The sequence below is a fragment of the Egretta garzetta genome, unplaced genomic scaffold, assembly GCF_000687185.1.
Source record: "Egretta garzetta isolate BGI_Z169 unplaced genomic scaffold, ASM68718v1 scaffold118, whole genome shotgun sequence".
Lineage (NCBI taxonomy): Eukaryota > Metazoa > Chordata > Aves > Pelecaniformes > Ardeidae > Egretta > Egretta garzetta.
Window position 1 is genome coordinate 3,810,584 of NW_009260484.1, and position 15,809 is coordinate 3,826,392.

The window sequence follows — 15,809 nt, forward strand, 5'->3', positions numbered from 1 at the left end:
TCGGCCTACGCGTGGAGGCCTCTGCATTGCTCCGCCCGCTACAGCCGTCGTGCCTTCCAAAACGCTACCGGCGCATTCTAGGCTGGTCGCTGCCCTCCCTTCCCGCGCCGTCTCTCACAGAGTTCGCTTTATTTTTTTTCCACGGTGTTTTCATAACGTTAAAATAACTTTCTTTAGCGTCCCCCGCCTTTTCGTGTAGACTTCGCAGCCCCAGCAAAAAAGCGTTTACCTTTTTAAGCAGTGTTTTCGATTATTTCTAAGTTACTGTTTTCAAATTTTGATAGGGATTATGTAGACTGGTCTCCAGCGTTTAGTTTTGACTTACATTTTTTGTAGTATGTAAAAAATCGGATCACTTAGCACCCTATATTTTAGCGTGGGGGGAAGAAAAATAAGAATTTTGGAGTGGAGGCATCTGCAAATACATCTTGACTAAGCCTTTGATTTTATCTGTGATTGGGTTTCACAACATCCTGTCTGCTCCTTACAAAATTGGGAAACCTTGGTTTTAAGCAAATTGTTGAATATTTTGTGTTTTGTAAGGAATTAGTTGTGTATCATTCAAACTTCCTTTGTGGTTGTTTCCCCCAGTTTTGTAGCCTTTGGCATTTTGAGAATGCTGCTAGAAGATGGGTTAATTTACTAACTACAAAGCTATAAACATAACACATGACCCGAAAGTTTTGTATGAAATCTGTGGTGAACTCCTTTACGGCGTTATATCTTTGAGTCATTCAAGCATTTCTTAGATTAAAAATAGAGATTGTAGACAACCAGACCATAGAGGTCTGTGGCCAGTTTATATTTGGGGAAATAGTGGTTAGCTCAAGCTGGAAGACGTACATGTTAGATCTCAGCCTCTGTTATCAACAAGAGGCTGTGAAAGCAAGAGATGTACAAATTACTGATGTTTGTAGAAAGAGCTGATTCACATCCTTCTCTTTTCCCAGCCCAGCAGTCAGTTTAAATGGCTTGTTGCTGTAGAGCATGAACCAGCTGAAAATGTACACATAAATCTGCAGACGTCTCAGAAACTGGAGAGATCAGCAGTTTCTTAGGTAAAACACAAACAAAGTAATAGAGATTGATTTCTACCATCTTTAGACATGCACACTGCAAGGAAAATCTGATTTTTTTCGTTGCTTTTTCGTGTTAGTATAATGTGTCATGTTTAGCGGGGGATATGAACTACATCAAACCATTGGTAGTCAAATCACATAGTCAAAATTTGCCATTGGTACATGATAAATATGTAAATGGGTTGGTTTGGAGCTTTTTCATGTGGAGCTTCAAACTCGTCTTTGAAATGAAGGACAGGTTGGATACAGAAGGACGAGTGTAAAGCTTATGCCTGCAGCCATATCACATAAGATTTAGCACATCTTGTAAACCCAGGTCATCAATTATGGTTATTAATTTGGCTATGATAATCTTTTAAGGGAAAATGGGAGCCAGTAGATGGCACCCGTTCCTCTTGACATTTAACCATTTGAGGACTGAAGATCCTGGTCTTTCAGAGCTGTGGCATCCCCTATAGAATCAAAGACTTAAGTCCCAGTTGCTGTGTTCATCACAAACGCCAAACTCTGAGAAAAGAGAGTAAAGAACAAAGTAAAAGAAAGAGTAAAGAATCACATTTTCCTAGGAACTTGGAATTCCGTCCACCTTTCTTCATGCAGGTCCAGATCGGTACCATTTTTCACTTACTCCTACCAGTCTGTTTCCTCTGCGTTGTGGGTTATCATGGTTCAGTTTTAGTCTTAGTCCTAGTTGTTCTTATGTGGTGCCGTGTCATATCATCTAACCCTTTTTCTCCCAGGCCACCCAGGAAGTGCTGAGCGTAGGAGCGGTCCACGTGAGGAACAGGCAATACAAAGCACGTGTAAGAAACACGTTAGCTCACGGTTTATGAAGTGGAGTTGAGAATCTTGGAAGATTGCCAAGATCAAAAGATTCCTTCAGTTGAAGTGAGCTGAATTCAGCTTTATCTGCATATTGCAGGAAAGCACTGCTGTCGTGTTCCAGCTGCCGAGAGCTCGTGGTTTCTCAGAGGGCAATTCTCGTTTCACTTTTTCCGTTTAATCTGGAGGAATAGTTTTGTCACTGCTCTAACCCTCTGCAGGCATTCAACTCTGCAAGCAATGCTGTGCTCCGGCCAGAGACCTGAAAAAGTTGGTCAGCATCACGCTACTGACAACAAAAAGTAGTCAGGTGTAAAATGTGATCTGATACCCTTCGCAAACTTTCACAAGCAGTGTTATAATGAGTTTGTCAGTGTTAATCAACCATCTTAACCCGAAAATAATGATAGCTTAGAAGTTTTCTCCACTTTAGAAACACGAAGGTCCCCCTTACCAGTGTGAAACATCATTTATATCAGGGATTTGTAAAACTTAGGAAAAACTGAAGGTATTTAAGAAAAATTTGAGGTCTCGGGAGAGATGAGAAGGTGTGACCACTCAGCCTGAGAACAGTTTTCATCTGTCGTTGTGGAACTAGAGCATTGAGTACTGCTACTCCATTGTAGCATAAGGGAGAAAAAGTGAAAAGTACATAGAAATATCGTACAGTGATACTCAAAGTGAGGCCAGTGAACATCGTCTAGATAATTTTTTCGTTAAAAAGCTTTGGGATATTTGTGTTTCATTCTGATTTTCAAGTAGTAGATGAAAATACTGGCACATTAAGAATAAAAAACCCAACTCAATGTTTGTTCCATATGATACGTAGCATGAAGGGTTTCTTTCCTTATTTTGGCTCCAGAAAATCAGGAAAAAGCAGAACATTGCCAAGATCATTGCTGGTTTATACTGACCTACAGACTTGCCCCATGCTAGTTTAAAGTTATCCTTGATAAATTAATCAGCATGCATCTAAAAGGTCTTTGTCATTCTCGGGGTGCTCCTGTCATTCAACACCTTTCAGAACATCATCTTGAGGTTGAAGAAGCTAAGTTCTCCCAACAGCATCTTCTGTCTAGTCCTACTTTTGGTTTTAGGATGTGTTTAACCTGATCTGGGCCTGATTTTCAGATGGAAGATTTAAAGTTGAATGCCTAAGCAAAATACCATGATTTTGTATTCTGTTATTAATCTGTTGAAGAGAAGAATAGGGTTTTTTTCTAGAGGCAAATACTAGAAGCTTCCATTAGGGAACATCTGTTTCCAGCCCGCAATATTAAGAGTACAATTTTGGAAATTGAGCCTAATATTTATGGTGCTGCTTCAGTTTACTTCCTGCAGCATTTGTTATTTCTTAAGATAATTAAAAGTTTCTTTGAGGTCCATATTGTAATTTTAATGCGGGCAAGCATTAAAGACCTCACAAGCTTTAATATCCACTCTAGAAATACATTTGCAACAGATACTGAAGAAGCTAAAGAAGCCTTCTTCTATCAAACATGAAGTCCACTCAGGATGGAAAGGTCATGTCTTTTGTTAAGAGCACTGCAAGATGGCTAATGGCCACAAATTCTTCAAGTTCTGTAACTTTTTTTTAATCTGTTTTGTTTAATCAAGGCCAGTTTCAGCAGAAGCCTAGCCCAGACCTCTGGTATTGCGCATTCCTTCTTGCTCGAGATTTGCATTTAGTGAATGAACCTTTTTCTCATCCTGCTTTACATTTTGCTGTGGAAATGCCATTACGAGAGACAGGTGGACTTCCGCTCCTTAAAGAGAACTTAAAGGTACTTTAAAATGGGTAATAAAATTCTGAGGAAATTCACTTCTTCAGGGAGACCTGTTCAGTATGTTTTTTTTCAGTGTGAAAACTGGGGGGGGTAAGGGCGTTGCATGAGGGGGGTGTACAGGCGTGTTAGGATTGCCTCCAATGAAGGTGACTTCTGGCAGTTGCTTTGCAACTCGTGGGTCTGGTTCTAGTCCTGTGCTGTGAACGCGCTGACAGTTTCCCGACTCTGAACCAGAAGTGATGGTGAAAGTAAGCCTAGGTGGTTCTTTCCAGAGGACATTTTTCTTAATTATTTTGAGATCTTTAAAACTTAAATGATTTGTAAGTAATAACAGCGAACCTTCACTGAATACATTACGAACCAACCATTAACAAGAAATACTGTTCAGATAACATTTCTACCACAGTATTGATGCTATGGGGACCAGATTCAGCTAACCTGGAATAAATTCTGCAGTCAAAGTGCAATGAATATAAAAGGAAATTAGCAAACTTGACTTACTCAAAAATAGAAGAAAAAATTGCAATATTTTAAAATTTGGTTTTAAATTGCATATATGTTGTTGTGTTTAAAAATAAGGTTTCAAAAATGTTAATTGTTCCAGACCCTAACAAAGGGAAAGAAATTATTCATTGCAATATGTAGAGCTCAGTCAGGATCCCCCTTGTGTTTTGTAATAAGAAAGCCAAATTGCCTGAGCAGGCCACACTTCATTTAGCTTTTCTGCAATTAAAAAATAATTGAAAAGCTCTTTTATTGCAGCAAGGCAGACAGACTGTAAATGCTTTGAATGCAAAGCATTTATGTGGTAAGGTAAAGAATCTGTCAAGAGTGCAAAGATCATCCTGGAAAATAAAGTATGTTATTTTTCTTATTTATATAACTCAATCTACAGACCAATTTACGACTGGAAAACGTGTCATATAGGAAAAATTAAAAACCAATGTTTTTAATTTGTTTTCTGAAATGCAGTGCATCTGAAACCAGGCTGTTTTGTTTTTCAGCTTATTATGACACTTAGCCACACCCCTAATAAAGAACCCATTCCTGGAAGCAGCACAGCTAATTACATTTTATTATTTAAGGGTGCAACTGGGATTGAGGGCATTCTTGCAGGATGATGGGTCTGTGTTAGTTTGTCCTATGAACCTATGTAAATGCACCGATGTTCATGTTGAAGCTATGTAAACGTTGTTAAAATTGCTGTATATGTAGTCCAGCAAAAAATTGTAGCTTAATTTTACCAAACTCTAGTCCATGGAGAAAGGAATACTAAAATGAGACTGCTTCACTGGTGTTTCTAATATCCAGCGATTTGCAAACATATTCCTGGTGTCATTTTCGTGTTATTTTTATTTCAGGATGAAGCCTGGTTATTCAATGTATGTTTTTATTTTCTGTAGCGTCCCATGGCTTCCTCTTCAAGAACATTTTTCCCTTCCACCACCCCCGTCCCAAAATACTTCTACTTAAAAATTCAGTTACGTTTTCATTTTGCAGAGACCACTCTAAAACAGACATGTTCGTATATTTTAGGAACTTTGCCCTTCAGTGATAGTAGGTTACTTCCTCACATATTTGTACGCTATATTGTATTTGGCATATGTTTGTGAACTGTGTTCGGAGTTGAGTATCTTTGATGAACAAAGAGGAGGTATGTCTTTTGAGTGATGTTTTGTAAAAGGCTGATAAACATGCAGCCAGAGTTAACATTTCAGTACTTTTCTCTTAATACAGCTCAGATGTTAAAACATACATTACTTTCCTTAACTCTTTTGGATTGCTTTGATCAAAAAGAATCTGATATACAACACTATGAAGAACATGGTTGTACTAGCTTTTGAAGATTTCTTTTTTTCTTAAAGCTGCCTTTGCTCATTTTTTTTTAAATAATTTTAAGATAACTAAGCAAATTTCTAAGTTATGAAAATGGAAGCTTTTTTTTTTTGGAAACAGCAGACAAACATTGTCAAATACTCTTAAATATTTACTAGTCAAACAATTCCTAAACTAATATCCATTTAAATTGATTAGAATATTGAAATACATTTAACACCCTTTTTTAGGGTATTTTTTAGGATTTTTTTACAGTATCTATTGGACTTCTGTGTGTCAGCGTCAAACGTTTGTAATTTTCCTTAAATATACCAGTTTAGAAGATGCATAAATAGAATTTATGGTGTCCAGCTTGACCTTTATCTTCTGCAGCATAGTCTGAAAGTACCTTTTTGTCAAAGTAATGACTATTTTTTCAAGGAAAGACACCAGTTATTTAGTTATTTCCTGATTCTGATGTTATATATTTAAGGAAGCAATTAAAACTCCATTAAAAACATAGAGAAATCTGGTTACTTCTGTCTGTTTTAGAACTGGTTATGATAACTGAGGCATTTATTTGAGAAAGCCCCAAAAAGATTGAAAAAGCTTGATTTTGTTAAAGATGTGCTGCCTTCAGTCGCGCTGAACAGGCCATTGACTCCAGCTGTGCAGAACTGCCATGGGGACCGAGCATAGCTGAGCTGTTCGTACTCATCTTCTCTGATTATTGATGTCTGTAAAGTTGCATCACATTAACTAGATAAAGCTATCTAGTTAAACCTATGTGTACTTAAACTGCATTAACCCTTGCCTGCATTGATTTTGCTGAAGTCAGGCTCCAGTCACAAGTTTCCTTCCTAGGCATTTAAGGTTAGTGTCAGATGTCTGAGGGGAGACCTTATCGCCCTCTACAACTGCCTGACAGGAGGGTGTAGCCAGGTGGGTGTTGGTCTCTTCTCCCAGGTAATGGGCAATAGGACAAAGGGAAATGGCCTCAAGTTGCGCCAGGGCAGGTTTAGGTTGGACATTAGGAAAAATTTCTTCACCGAAAGGGCTGTCAAGCATTGGAACGGGCTGCCCAGGGAAGTGGTTGAGTCCCCATCCCTGGAGGTATTTAAAAGACAGGCAGATGAGGTGCTTAGGGACGTGGTTTAGTGGTGGGATGGCAGGGTTAGGTTAACGGTTGGACTTGATGATCTTAAAGGTCTTTTCCAACCTAAAGGATTCTATCAACTCACACCAGCTAGGTCACTGGCTGGATAAGCACAAAGGACTTTTCCTTCATACAGTTGAGACTGAAGTAGAAATAAAGTGTATTAAGAGTAGGGCTCTCATCTAGTTTTAGAAGCAGACATGAGTGTGTGTGAAAACTCCTTGAAGATGCCTGCTCTTTTGTGATAACAGTAGATTTTCTTTTCCTGTTGAAGTAACACAAGAGAAATAGGATTTTTAAATGTTTGGTGGTGGTATGCTGAAATCCTGATTTAAACATCATTCTCACAGTTGCAGAAGTTTTGGTTGTGGCTGGCAGAATCTGTGGAGTAGAAGACCCATTCTTATGGTTAACACTGCTATTTGTGTATTCATTTGTAGCATTCTCCTTACATATTTGCAGTAGAATTTCTGTATCTTTGGTTTTGCCTGGAGGGTTGGTCTGGTATATTTTAATTCTCTAAAATTCATGTCAGCTGTCAGTGAAAATTTTTCAGTACCTCTTAACTGCAAGTTTTTTGATTGGTGTTTGGTTGGGACCCTCCACCTGAAAAGATCATTCTTTACTCTTCTCAGATTATTTTACCCCAGTCAAAAAAATGTTCTGTTGTAGGAAAATTTGAGAGCATAATAAATTCTGGGGTATGTAGGATAGCCTTCATCTAACCTGTATGATACCTTCTGTGTTCAAGAATAATCTTCTTTTGTTTGTGCTTGTGTGACTTAAGCCTAGAAAAAAAAAAATTGTTTTCCTGTGCTACATCAACCCAGAGATTTGACATACGTAAATCGCCACCTATAAGAAAATCTGTTCATGATTTCCCTGTAGAGAGAAATGAAGCAAGACAGTGCCCTTAATTATAGCTGCAATTTCTTTTTCACTCTATTAAATGCTCTAGCTGCGGTCTTCTGTTAATTATGTCCTTTCTTCCATCTCTCTAACTTTAATTTTAGACCTATTAAACTGTAGGTTAATTGAGTCGATTTTTGAATTCATTACCTCTAACTTGTGTACTGTCACACAAAGTATTTTCTTTTCTAACGCAAATTGGTTTGTTGGTGTGTTTTTTCTTGAGCTGGACCAAGAAACACTGATTAGCGGTAGGAGCATTCCTCAGATCTCTATTTGACTTACGCATTTGTTTGGATGTTTTTCTTGAGGGGGAGATCAGACTTCCAAGTCAGTTGGCTAGTGAAATTTTGCTTCTCAAATTCTCCAATAATAAATCTGGTAGAGAGCATGGCAAAGTTCACTTTGGACACAAGGAATCCCTATAAAATTGAAAAAACCTTTTTTTGTTCTTTCCTGGGGGTTTGTCTGTAGGTGTGCATTGTCTACCGCTGCGCGTTTGGCTGTTACAGCATTGCAGAAAGCTGTGCACACAGATTTCTCTTCTGGCAGCGCACAGACGTGCGCTCATTAAAATGGAAATCGAGGTCGTTTCTATGAGTGTTGCACTCTGAGCATGGCAGCGAATACGAAGGCGCGGGGGAGTGGGATTAGCTAGGGGACAGGTTGGAGGGAATGAGCAGCCAAACTGGAGGATGGGCCGCAGGAGAAAGCCGACCTGCTGGCGGGCGAGCACCCTTCTGCAAGTGCAGAAGCCTTGCAGCTGAAGGGGCTGGGGCAATCAGCTCCTGCTGCTCCTCCACTCTCTGCTAGAGCTTCTTTCCCCCTCAGGTCTGCTGGATCCGAGCCTTTTGCGAGACTGCAATTTAACCGTCCTGTTTGCAGTTACTGTAACAGCCTTTTGTTAGCCTTCCGCATTTAACTCGAGTCAAGGAGCGGACAGCCCAATGCAGATTGAGTCAATAGATCTGAAGGGGGTTGGTGACAAGCAGTTCCCAGTGGTCTGGGTGAAATAATCTCTCCAGTAGACACAGTGAGGAACCAGCAGATGTGTTGGTCTAGTGATTGGTATTTTTATTGTAATGGTCTAGCACCTTACCACCGTTCAGTAGCAGCTTCCAACTCTTTGGCTGTATCTGTATGTGAAAACTACATTCTCAGTATTCTAAATGTATCGGTGTTTGTTCAATAATGGAAAACTAATTGAAACATCTGGACTACTTACTAGGGTGGAAGAGCAATGCAACAGGAAAAAAATCTTTTTTTTTTCTTCTTGAATGGAGGAAAAAGGTAGGATAGGAGGATAAAACATCTCTTTTGAAAGAAGGAAGTGATAAGTCATCTTCTTTCCAAAAATAAATTAAAAAAAAAAATCACAAAATACCCAGTAGACAGGCCATGATCAGATAACCTTTAACGAGATACTGGTACATTTCTTCAGTGTTGGGAAGGCAGTTTGGGTTTTTGCATCTGTAGAACACAAAATGATAACTGAGTACATCCTTGCATAGTTTATTGTCTGTGTTAATCTGCAGTCTATAAAAATTGATAATGTATCTTTATGTTCTGTAATGTAACTGTAGTCTCCAGGGGGGAAGCAATTTTTCTGGATTTAAAACCTATTGAAAATGAAGATTACATTAAGGAAAGACTAATAAGAATTGAATATAGATACTTTGGATTTATGCCATTGTTCTAAGTGTAGAGGAACATTTAATAAACATTTGCTTTCTTTTCCTTTCTCTTCTAATTTTTGTTATCAGAAATCCTGCCAGAAACCTGTGGACAAATACATTGAGTATGATCCTGTTATCATCTTGATTAATGCTATTTTATGTAAAGCACAAGCATACAGGCACATTCTTTTCAATACAAAGATAAATGTAAGTTGCTACACCCCTACCCTGTGACTTTGTTTGTTGTTAAATGTATATTTAGGTTTGGTAAGTTGATTGTAGTAGCTGTAGAATTTTAGGAACTGTCCATCTGCCCTTCCACAGGTTCCATCTAGCTGAACCAGTTTTGTTCTCAAACAGGTTAAGGGTCTGATATTGTGAACAGAACACATGAAATCTCAAACTCCAGCTGTTACTGAGGAAGTTACTGTCTCCCCAGTGGTGGTACCACAATACCAGCAAATAACAGCGGTCATCCTGCATGGTAGAGAGTCCTAATTGGACTCATTGGAAGAGAAAAGTCTAATTTCAAGTTCATTTCCAACTTAAATTTCTGTTGGAAACAGGTTTTTTTGAAACGAGCTGTAGAGTATAACATACCACATTAACAGTACTTGCCAATTAAACCTACTGTACTCATTTCTCACGAGTTTCCTCCTGAGTAACTAACTGCGTCCTCAAAACTATAGCAAAAGATAGTGGCTTTCACGTGAAGTGTTGCGGATGCAGAGTTACGTAGTCAACTTTGTTGCTCTGGCCCAGCTGGAGTGTAGAGGTGTAGCTTTTCTGGCAGAAACACGTATTTTTACTTTAAAGTTTGATTTCCCAGGAGAGGGAAGCTAATCTAGAGCAAACTATGCAAGTATAAGTGTAGGCTGTATTCATGTTGATATCTCTTGGCCAGTCCAGTGTTAAGCAATGTGGATAGATACACTCACCTCGTCTTTCAAGCATAAATCTGACTAAGGGTTTTTAATGAATTCAGTGCTTCTGGAGACTGGTAATGATGTTTTCCATGAGGCTTCTGGGAGAACTGTTCCATCTGTGGAAATTTCATCTAGTCCAATAAATTGAGTTGACTTTTAAACTGGCTTAGCCTGTGCATGTGTGTGCAATTGGCATAACTAGTCTCCAGTAGGAAAAGTAGAATCCATACACAGAAATTGCATTGGTTTATTTAAATCTGTATAAAATCGGAATTCACCCCACATGCACACCGGCTTACAGACTGTTTAATGTGGAAACATGCTAACTACGGACCCTCACAACATCATTTTTGCAGTGACTTCAGAGGATACTTTTAAATTTTGCTTAGTTACATTGCTCCATTTGTTTTTTGGTTCTTCACCTTTATCTGACTAAAAGATGGTTTTGGTATAACTACACTACCATTTTTTTTTCTAATGGATATTGTCGCAGGGAAAAATAGAAACAAGGCTATTTAAAGCAGTTCACTGAAGGGAGTAGTTGTCCTGAAACTAAAATTTTTGATAATATATAGTTCTGCTAGCTGTGGCACAATTTTGTTTTAATATTCCTAACTGAAACACCCTTCCCAATTAAAAAAAAAAAAGTATAGAGCAGGCTTTACAAACTACAGCTCTATGCTTTCTTCTGAATGGGACTGTTCATGCAGTATCCTACCTTCTCTAATTAGCTTATCATGTTAATTTATGTTAAAAGGATGATGTGATAAACTAGTGGCTCAACAGAAGTAACTTACTTATATTTCTAAACAAAAGTAATAAACCTACAGAGCTTGTTCATGTGGAGATGTAAAAATGTATTTTTAAATACCAATTTAATACTCATACTTTAATTTATGCTGATTTAATAACTAATGCTTTTATTATGCTTTCATTTACCAGATTCATGGGAAGCTCTGTGTATTTTGTTTGCTCTGTGAGGCTTATCTCAGGTGGTTGCAACTACAGGATTCAAGCCAAAATACGGATCCTGATGACTTAATCAGATATGCCAAGGAATGGGATTTTTATAGAATGTTTGGTATAGCTTCTTTAGGTAAGATCGATGATTAGTTCATGTAACTATTTACTCTTTAAGCATTAAATAATTTCATGAGTCTTTCATCAAGCCTGTATTGCAACAATTAATATAGAATGGAAGTCATGTTCTACCCAGTATGGTATAAACGATTATACGTGTACTCTCTCATTTGCTGTCACTTAATGCAAGCGCATATTTCAATCCTGATTACAGTTCAGACTGATATGATAAGCATTAGATACCAACACACTGAAAAGTGGCAATATTCAGAAATCTTCATCTCAATCCATTTGCATAGTTTTGAAGACCAGTGTAGAGCTCAGCCTTATTCCATATTTCATGTTGACTCCAAGGTTTATTATTTATTAAGGTGATGCAATATTAAGGTTGATCCTTCCAGAAGTAAACAATAATCAGGAAAAGCTGTATCTGGTTTATGGGGGGGGTTTTTTACATGAATACACAAAGATAAAGAGCAGTGTCATCACTGGTAAAGAGTAGATACTTCTGTACTGCAAGACTAAATTTGAAGGCAGGGAAGGGATTTTGTTTTATTTGGTTAGTACTTTTATTCTCATTTTTTTTTCTGCTGATAGAGTTTAAATGAAGCCTGCAGACTAAGACTAGTATTTCCCTTAGACATCCAGTGTTTAACTTCAGTCATTTATTGTTTAGTGTTGCTCTATGTAGGCTTTCCTAACAGGTCAGTAAAAATGTTGGAACTAATTTTTCAGTAGTAAATCATCTATTACAGTTGTTGTGAGAGTTGCTTTGACATCTGCATTAATACCAGTGTTACGCAGGGACTCAGTGTCAAAAAAAGTCTAATAGATCAATGATACCTTCACCTTAGTGTTCTTTCTCATGCTGGATGGAAAGGGTTCATTGCTGGTGACCTTTTCAAAAAAGACAAGTATTGATTCTGTTATACAGACTAACAGGCAGTTGAAAAAAACCCCTCTCCTTTTGTTAAAAAGGAAAAGTAAAGGAAGTTTGTGTGCTAAAATTCCTGTGCTATACGGTGTCAGAAATTATGAGTATGAAAATCCTACAGACAGAATTCTGTGATAGAATTATTTTGAATTTCATGAATGAACACAGGAGATGGAGAACATGTTCATGTTTGCATGTCTCTTAAATAGCAGCGGTTCCGGGGCATTTGGGACACATCATTTCATTGAAATTCATTGAAAAAAGGTCTTGATTTTGTCACTACATTCTTTCTTTCCAATTCCTCTTATTTCCTCTTAGAACAAACTTCATTTTTGCTTGGCATTTTTATTACGTTATGGTGGATGAGACCTGAGATGCTGAAAACAAAGTCTGACTTCATTTTACTTCTCAAAGCACTGCTGTTGTCCAGCTATGGAAAGCTTTTGCTAATTCCAGCTGTTATTTGGGAACATGACTACACGCCTTTGTGCCTTGCATTTATAAAAGTGTTTGTCTTGATATCAAACTCTCAGGCAATTAGAGGTATGTTGTTGCTTTTATTACTACTGTATTATTTGTATAGAATATGTGAGAATGCAGCTGTTATAGAAGTCATTATTATTGCTGTTGTATTTTTTTAATCAGTATTAGATACGTGACTGAAATAGCTCTAGCTTAAAACTGTGTTTTTTAGACTTTAACAGAAAGTGAATGTAACAAAACACTTTATCAAAAAAAGAAAAAGCACCTCTTATCTCCCCATCATCTCTTTGTATCCGTCACTTAGAATTTGAGACAACTCATCGTGGATCATTGAAACAAAAAGTAGAATTCTTTGCATGTCTGGAAGATGAAAGTTTCGTGTTAATTTTATGCATGGCTTTGGAATGTGGACTTTTTAACAGATTTGTGTGATTTCTTATACATACAAATTAATATGAATTCTCACATGGTTTCTATGATCTTCTTAAACGGTGATAAATTTGTTCTGGTTTGTTTTGCAGTTACATTGAACTTGAACCGAATGCTTCCTTGGTTGGCCATCATCTTTGGATTAATTTTGGAAAATGGTGTGGTCTGCTTGTTCCAGAAAATGGGATGGGATGTTTGAAATGTCAGCCAAGATCTGAAGAAATACCAACATGATAATTTTCTAAGAATGATCTCTGCCACCAAGCTCCGAAGATGCTATTTTCATAGTGATAAAGAAGGTGATAGATAACAAAAACTTGCATTAGTGGTGAGTGTAGACAGTTTTAGCATGAGTTAAAATGAGAAACTTCAGAAGTTTGGCTTTTTAATGTGGTGAGCCATAAAACCTCTGCGTTAGCTTGTTTATTTTCCCATTAAAAATATGTTTGTGTCACTATCATAGTAGCTTTATAAATCTGGCTGCATAGCTATGGCTGTAACAAAAGAGGTACACTAAAAAAACTCAGCACTGCTACCAATCACTGCATTTTGGCAGAAAGAGGAGGATAAATTGTTCCCTTAAGAGGAAAGAAGAGAGTCAGTGGAAAAATGTAAAACCCGGAATTGGTATTTCTGCAAAAACAGATTTTCAATGAGAGAAGTAAAGATGTGCAAACAAATTATTAGAGAAAAGGCAAGTATTGCAGAGCAAAACTACAGTGGGAAAACTGAGTTGCATTCTCTGGAATGTTTACGTAACAATCTAAAACAGTAAACCAGCTAGTTCTAGAGTAACCTCTAGGAACTATAGTTTTATCTGGCTTGAAATTTTATGCAATCTCATAAACACTGCTGCTTTGTTCTGAAAGCTGAAAAGAGAGTGAAAGGACTCTGATCCCCAGCATACACGTTTTTTTGGGATACCACTTCTTCTGCATTTGGTATTAAGCCACATCCCCCGCACCCAGCGCTCATCTGGCAGCAGGTTTAGTGGAAGCAAAAAGTGAAGTACGAGGCTGCTCAGCAATAGACTAGTGCTTGTTAAAACAACAACAGCAAAATGTTAGGCCTAAATTAGTGAAGCAACGTTTATAGAAGTTCTGCACCTTTTTCCCCAGCAGGCAAAGAGAGGGCCCACAAAGGAACTGGCAGAATTAATTTCCACAGGAGAGTAATGAGGACACGAACCTACTTCTTTTGTGCAGACCAGTTTCCATGATGTTCTATGCAATATTTAATTCTCCTGCTTCAGTTCTGGAAGGCTGTACTATCTACAGGTACTACTTCCATTCTTCATCTTCCTCAGATGCAGGCTCCTATCTGTGTTTTGCAAAATGCATTGAATAACGTTTTGCAACATCTTCAATTCCAAACAGTTTTAGAGTAAGCTTAGATTATGACTACAGAAAACATCAGACATGTTTGTCTAACGCAGCCGCCTATGCCACAGTAAGTTTTTTCGGTCAGAAAACCAAATGGTTGCTCATTCTGTTTTAACAGGTCAGAGGCTGGCACCGCTCGTGCCATTTGTGTTACATTTGACATCTTCCTGAGCATGTGATGGTATAGGTAGAGAAGGCAAAAAAAACCCCAAATTGCGACCTCTTTTAAGTACATGAGACAGTTTAACGCTACAACTGCCCCAGCAAGGACGTAGTTGTGAAGGTGTATGAGGGATCCACCTTGCTACTGGTGGGAATCAGCGGCCAGACAATTGAGTGTAGGTGTGCAGTTGCTTGCTGGCTGAGCAGCACCTTTGGCAACACAGTACCTTGAACATGCTTTACTTTACAGAATTAGATCTGGAGAGATAGTCCACCCCCAAAAGCTTTTTTTAAAACCAGCATGTTGCCAAAGGTGTTTTGAATAGTGCTCATCTTCCTCCCACAACGCCAGCACACAGTGTTGCAACAGAGGCTGCAGCTTGAGAGGGTGCAAAGGGGAAAGAGCAGTAGATCTTTTAGGAAAGCTTCAGGGATGCTGGTCTGGCCTCCTTTCATTTTCCTCCTTCACCTTCTGCCTCGAGTTTAAGAGACAATGAAGCCATACTGCAGCAGAGAGCATGACAGAAGAGCATGTACTAGGAAAATGCTGGTGCCTGCTGAGCCAAACCCTGTTTATCATTGTAGCTGTCATCTGGCTTTTACCCAGCTCTCTGTTCATCTTAGCATGACCTTAGCATTGCAGCTGATAAAAGTTTGTCACCACTGTGTATGTCCCTCTTCAGGAAATGTACATTCTTTCTACCATCAGTTTTGTTTCTCTAATGATGTGACAACAGTGCTTTGGTTTGTTCCTCTTAGGTTACATTTTTTTTTTTTTTTTAAAAATTAATCTTCTGTGTCATGGTTACACACAAGATTTTTTTTTCAGAAATTTCTCCCTTGTCTCTCTGGCACTCGTTTTAGTCTAAAGGCTGAGTGCAGCACATTTAAGCATGAATAATGCAAGGAGAAGATTTTGCATTACATGTAATGTAAATATTACCTAGTCAGCAGCAAAATTGTAAATAGAATGTATATAAATTTTGTTTGGGAACAGTTTTCTTAAAGTTTATTTTGAATAAAAAAAAATTTATTTCAGGACATTTTCTGAGTTTTATTCAAAAGACCTAAAATGGATGTGAACACATTCCAAAAGAAGAAATGCTTATCTGTTGTGTCACATATGCCAATGACATCAGTTATGCACTCTGTAATGCTATTGGGAGCCA

At 38.1% G+C, this 15,809-nt stretch overlaps 1 protein-coding gene across 4 annotated transcripts; it reads left to right on the top strand.

The window, feature by feature from the left end:
• Nucleotides 1-89: 89 nt before the first annotated feature.
• On the top strand, nucleotides 90-15,460 carry ARV1 (ARV1 homolog, fatty acid homeostasis modulator). Of its 4 annotated transcripts, none has more exons than XR_004842681.1 (7): nucleotides 90-1,058; nucleotides 1,820-3,685; nucleotides 9,332-9,451; nucleotides 11,113-11,266; nucleotides 12,503-12,727; nucleotides 13,189-13,424; nucleotides 14,215-15,460. XR_004842681.1 is itself a non-coding variant. In XM_035899664.1 (7 exons), the coding sequence occupies exons 3-7, from the start codon at nucleotides 3,635-3,637 to the stop codon at nucleotides 13,293-13,295; spliced, it is 657 nt and encodes a 218-aa protein (XP_035755557.1). In that variant the 5' UTR covers nucleotides 90-1,058; nucleotides 1,820-1,967; nucleotides 3,519-3,634; the 3' UTR covers nucleotides 13,296-15,460. The 4 variants fall into 4 exon arrangements, 3 of the variants coding, with proteins under 3 accessions (XP_035755557.1, XP_035755558.1, XP_035755559.1); XM_035899664.1 differs by having other exon boundaries at nucleotides 1,820-1,967; nucleotides 3,519-3,685; nucleotides 13,189-15,460; XM_035899665.1 differs by having other exon boundaries at nucleotides 1,820-1,882; nucleotides 3,519-3,685; nucleotides 13,189-15,460.
• Nucleotides 15,461-15,809: the final 349 nt, after the last annotated feature.

Bases quoted from the DNA above. Each gene is read 5' to 3' on its own strand.
- ARV1 (XM_035899664.1), top strand. From the start codon at position 3,635: ATGCCATTACGAGAGACAGGTGGACTTCCGCTCCTTAAAGAGAACTTA. The intron at 9,452-11,112 runs GTAAGTTGCTAC...TTCATTTACCAG, and splicing joins TTTTCAATACAAAGATAAAT to ATTCATGGGAAGCTCTGTGT. The intron at 12,728-13,188 runs GTATGTTGTTGC...TTTGTTTTGCAG, and splicing joins AAACTCTCAGGCAATTAGAG to TTACATTGAACTTGAACCGA.